General features: G+C 43.7%; 1 protein-coding gene across 4 annotated transcripts; it reads right to left on the bottom strand.

Annotated features, from left to right (window-relative positions):
* Window positions 1–1,107: 1,107 nt before the first annotated feature.
* LOC101782349 lies at window positions 1,108–3,132 on the bottom strand. Of its 4 annotated transcripts, none has more exons than XR_002676216.1 (6): window positions 3,008–3,132; window positions 2,532–2,602; window positions 2,059–2,307; window positions 1,794–1,983; window positions 1,684–1,723; window positions 1,108–1,604 (listed from the first exon to the last, which is right to left on the bottom strand). XR_002676216.1 is itself a non-coding variant. In XM_012843393.2 (6 exons), exons 2-5 carry the CDS (start codon window positions 2,535–2,537, stop codon window positions 1,688–1,690), a joined length of 612 nt encoding a protein of 203 aa, XP_012698847.1. In that variant the 5' UTR covers window positions 2,538–2,602; window positions 3,008–3,132; the 3' UTR covers window positions 1,108–1,604; window positions 1,684–1,687. The 4 variants fall into 4 exon arrangements, 1 of the variants encoding a protein (XP_012698847.1); XR_001163232.3 differs by lacking the exon at window positions 3,008–3,132 and adding an exon at window positions 2,382–2,438 and having other exon boundaries at window positions 2,532–2,999; XM_012843393.2 differs by having other exon boundaries at window positions 2,059–2,438.
* Window positions 3,133–5,176: the final 2,044 nt, after the last annotated feature.

The following is a 5,176-nucleotide window of genomic DNA, read 5'->3' as shown; positions in this document are numbered from 1 at the left end:
GTGTTTTCCCTCCGAAGGGGACTCCGAAAGTGGTTTCCCCAACAGCAGCCTTGCAGAAGGCCGCCGCCTCCGTCGCTACCGTGCGACCGGGCCGCTGTACTAACGCTCGCTAGAGCGGATCTGCCGAGCCGCTGCTGAACTACGCCGGCGCAGGAGCTCCTCCGCGCGAAGCTCAACATTTAACGCTCCATCTGCTCCGACCCATCTCGATTCGCCGGCGCAGCCTCGATTAGAAGCAGCTCCCCTCCGCCAACGCTCTCACGGTTGCATGCGCGTCGTCAAGCAAAGCACGAGCCTATTCCTAGCTTCGCTGCTCTGGATCAGGGAAGAAGGGCCCCACTGCCCCGCTGTGCCGCATCCCTCGCCGCCCGTCGGTCGCCTTTTCAGGATCCGCCGGGCGGCCTTTTCAGGATCCGTCGCTCGCACATCCGGGAATTGCTAGTTAGTTGCAAGGTAGTGTACAAGCGAGAGGAATTGGGCGCACGATTCCGGAGATGCAATGATACAGGGTACAAGCTTCGAGCGTGGTGATCCTTTGGCGAAAATAATGAGAGGCCTGCTTGGCAAGCCGATTTGGCCCTCTGGTGAAAAAGCAAGGCAAAACTTGCTCGCACAGACAATAAGACATCCAGGCCGAAACCAACTCACATGGTCGTTGTGCATCCTCACTCGGCAAAGGAGATCCAGTGCCGACCAAAGGATCCACCCAAACTTGCAGTGGAATAAACTACGGGGGTGTTTGTTTCCTTAGCTAAACTTTAGCCCCTATCATATCCGATATTTGGATACTAATTAGAAGTATTAAATATAGGCTAATTACAAAACGAATTGCACAGGTGGAGCCTAATTCGCGAGACAAATCTATTAAGCTTAATTAATCCATGATTTGACAATGTGGTGCTACACTAACCATTTGCTAATGATGGATTAATTAGGCTTAATAGATTCATCTCGCGAATTAACTCAGGGGTTAGCTTATGTTTAGTCCTCCTAATTAGGATCCGAACATCCGATGTTACAATAGTTAAAGTTTAACCGCAAGTATCCAAACAGCCGCCACATCGGAATGAGATCCGAGAATTGTTGTCGTTTAAATGACACCACTGATGATTACAAGATCTTGTTTCAATTTATTCTGTCTTTCACCACTTATGTACAGATTACGTCTGAAGTCTGGAATGCAACGAAGAACGAACATACACAAAATTAGTAATTTGGAAACATGCATTACAAATAAACACACTACTCAATTCTACAGTAGAAATTTCCTTATTCTGCATCACATCGGCCATGCCTCACCAGTAGTTCGGACACATGCATTACAAATAGCCACAGAGCTCTATTCTAACGAAATCCAGCTTAGCAATCTAGTGAAAAGCAAGAAGCAAAAAAGTAACAGCAACCTGAAATGCAGTGGTGCCAAACAAGATCCTGGAGCGACCATACCATCAGAAGGACAGCCTAATGTTGCAAATTTAGGTGCGGTATGGAGGCCAACACCTTCTGCACCGAAAAACTTCTCAAGACATTGCCCCATTCTTCAACACAACGGCCAAGAGTTGATGGGAAAACATCTGCGTCCAGGCCCTCCTGAGAACCTGAACCTGCATTAGAGATGTACGCGAGTCATGAACTCATTCAACATGCAAACAAAGTAAAGGAAGCACAAACATTTGTTTTTACCCTTTCACTGGCGCAAATTTTGTAAGGTATCTGCAATGGTCTACATAAAATGACAAAAGGCAAGATTAGCAACATCAACTTTATAATTTATATTTTAGCTTCAATATTACCGTGTGAGTTCTTTTTTCAGCATTGTCAATCATTTGTGCTACTTCCTTCGCCTTAACCGCAGTAAGATATCCATCGGTTAATTTTGTACACATGCCAACAAACTGTCCGGCTTCATTAATTACTGGTGCTCCACAACATGAATATAGGTCTGATGCACAATTATGATCAAATGTTTTATCTTCAATTAAGCTGGATGACACAGAAAAACATTTTAGAATTATAAGGTCAGGCAAAAAAAATAACAGATTTGATTAGGAAACCTACATAATTCTGCCAGGAGTCAACAACTTCTTGTTGTTGTTGTCGCTGAATGTAAAAACTTTATCATTTTCTTGAATTTGTTCACAGAGATCCATGCCAACCAATTCCTCCAGCCAAGAGTCTTGTCCTGGTGTGGGATCAAAGCATCGGATGCAAGCAACATTCTGAAAAAGCTTCACACGTCCTAGCTGAAGGACCACTTTCTTTGTGTTTGGTAATACAATAGTGACTTCAGTTACATCTTTGTTTTTTCTGAAATAATATGAATCTGCTATGATATAGGCAAAATTTGGAGTAACTAATACAACAGTACCCTCAGTATATACATTTTTTTTAATAGATACTGCAACAACACTCTTGCAGATTCTGGCATGGAGAGTATCCTAGACAATTAAGCATAAACATCTGTATGTTACTACATAGGAACATTAAGAATATGTGAAATGAGAAACAATGCAAAAAAAAAAATCACTCACCTGCATGCCTACTCCAGCCCTCGTCTCCCCCACTTCTCAGGCTTCTTGCTTCCCAAAAAAATTATGTAGACCTGAAATAGAAGTGTCGGAAAAAATAAAAACTAAACGATTATTAGAAAAGCAGACGATCTACTAGAAAGCAGCAATAGTGAAGCACAAGAGGTGTTTTAGGAGGGCTGCTTCACAGATCTACAGCGTCATCGGACGCACAAATAGATCTGGATCTGTCAGTGGGCTGTTTGGCTACCCCGCGATCCTCCTCCTCAGGTTGGTCGTTGCGGAACGCAGATCGGGGAAGATGTGTGCCGTTACCTCCGATGTGATCGGGAGTACGCAGGCGGCTGAAGCGGGGTGACCAGGTAGTGGTGCGGGAGAGCGCGGGTGTCGGCTGCGGCAGCGGGAGCTTGTACTAGAATGGTGAGAGAGTGCGGGTGGTCAAGAGGAGGGCGGAGGAAAGAGTTGGGAGGCCAACTTACTTCTCGGCGGCGGCGGCGGCGGCGGCGGCGTCTCGGTGGCGGCGGCGGCGGCGGCGTCTCGGTGGCGGCGGCTTACAACTTCACCAGAGCCTGGTTCTGGTTGAAACGAAATGGGTGCGCGGTCCGTCACGCTCACGTCGGGATACGGCAATATTAGGCAGCTTGCTGCGGCCCAGTGAGCTAACTGGGCTACCACAGCCCATGCGTATTTTATTTTTTCTTTACATTTTTATTAAAATGCAATAACTTTTCAGAGGAGTGTCCGTTCTCAATTCTACCACCACCCATTCTACAACAAAATTTAAAAATTAGGTCTATCAAAAATATATTTAGAAATAATTTTCAAATTATAGTAATTTATGTTAGATGTATAGAAAAACTAGACTCATCATGGATGTGTTAAATATGTTTAGAAATAGTGTGCGCGTGTGTGTCAGTTAAAAAATAATATATACATGGTGTTTTTACTTATATGAAATATCTTTGTCACTACGTAAATTGATTAATTATTACTATATAAGTTGTTACATGGTCTCCACATAAACTTGTAAGTTCCTCATACGTTCTCTAGATAAATGGTAATAATAAGTTTACATAAATGCACCATATAATCTAAATGTACTACTAGATATATGTAACGTCCTAGTTTTAAATTTGGTAGGATTTTAATTTTTTCTAAAATTTAGTAGAATTAATTAGGAAGTGTGTTGAACTTTTTGAAAACAAAATTATTGTCAATATAAATTAAATGAATCATAGGATCTCAATTATAGGATATAAATACTTGTTGGTTGCATTCAAGATGGATTGCATAGTTTTGTTATGTGAAAAATTAGTTTGAGTTTCAAAACTCAAATTGGAACATGTGTTTGGTTTGGCGATTAAGTGATTAAGTGAGATGGGTTGGTTCCCTTCCTATTTTTTTCGTTTAGGATCAACCCATCTCATATTTGGTTAAATGGGTTGGATTCATCCTAATTTTTTGTTTAGTTAGAAGAATTGAAAGGGATGAATGGATGCCACTGACACCATTAGCCTTCGCCATGACCAGGCCCCAGAAGTCATCTATGGGCTATACTTGCCGTCTTCTTTTTTTTCTTTTCCTATCTTTTTTTCTACTCGGAGTTTTATCATCTCCTCAAGTGGCTGGAGAGGCATGGGCGCTAGCCGCATGGCCTGGATGACTCTTCTTCCTGATTGTCGGAGAGCTGGCCAGCATCTTCTTCCTCGTAATCGAAGGAGCTTCCCCTGCCGGAGGTTTCCCCGCTCCTCCACCTACTCCTTTTCCCCTCCGCCGGCTGGCTTGAGCTGCTTCCCCTACTGGTTGCTATCGCCTGCCTCTGCGTCCACTTCACATGCGCCGCCCTCCACCGAGAGCCTCCTCACGACGAGTGCCCCAGCCTCGGACGGAGTAGACACGGCGTCGAAGTGGGTCGGGAGGGTCTGCTCAATTTGGGCAGACCTTCTCAACTCGGATCTGAGAGGAATATTTCCTATAGGGATGGATCCAACCCACTTCATTTCTAAACCAAGCATGGGTCCAACTGGGTCGAACCCATCCCAAACTATCTCAATATTCTGTCAAACACATATTTAGGGATCGCAATGGGGTTGGGTTTGGTGTGGGTGGAGCAAAACCCGAAACCCGATCCATGACAAATTGCTCAATGGGTGAAATTCTACACACGCACCCTCACCCGTAGGTTGTAACACCCTAGTTTAAATTTGCTAAGTTTTTTATTTTTTTCTAAAACTTTGTTAGAATTAATTAGGAAGTGTATCAAATTATTTGTAAATAAATAATATTCTCCAAATTAAATAAATGAATCGTAGGTTATAAAATATGTGTGTTGCATTTCATGTGCATAGTGTTTATTGTGTGAAAATTGTGCTTGAGTTGTCAATTGCAAGTAGGATTTAGTAGTTTTAAGTCGGTCATTTTTTTGAAAAATCTCAGAAACCTCAAAACCTCCTTGGGCCCATGTTCCTATCTAAACCCAGCCCACACTGTCTCCTTCCACCCTTTTAGTTAGCCTAGATCTCTTCTACAACTCGGGCCGCTTCTAGCCAAACCGTCACCTCATCCAAACTCCAAATAGGCTCCCATCTCCCTTCTTCTTAGGCTAGAACTGCCGCAGCCCGCTAAACCCCGTTAGCCCACACCCGGCC

This window comes from Setaria italica, chromosome II (assembly GCF_000263155.2).
Source record: "Setaria italica strain Yugu1 chromosome II, Setaria_italica_v2.0, whole genome shotgun sequence".
In the NCBI taxonomy this organism is placed as follows: domain Eukaryota; kingdom Viridiplantae; phylum Streptophyta; class Magnoliopsida; order Poales; family Poaceae; genus Setaria; species Setaria italica.
The sequence above is the reverse complement of the archived record's forward strand: the minus strand, read 5'-3'. Positions and strand labels throughout refer to the sequence as shown.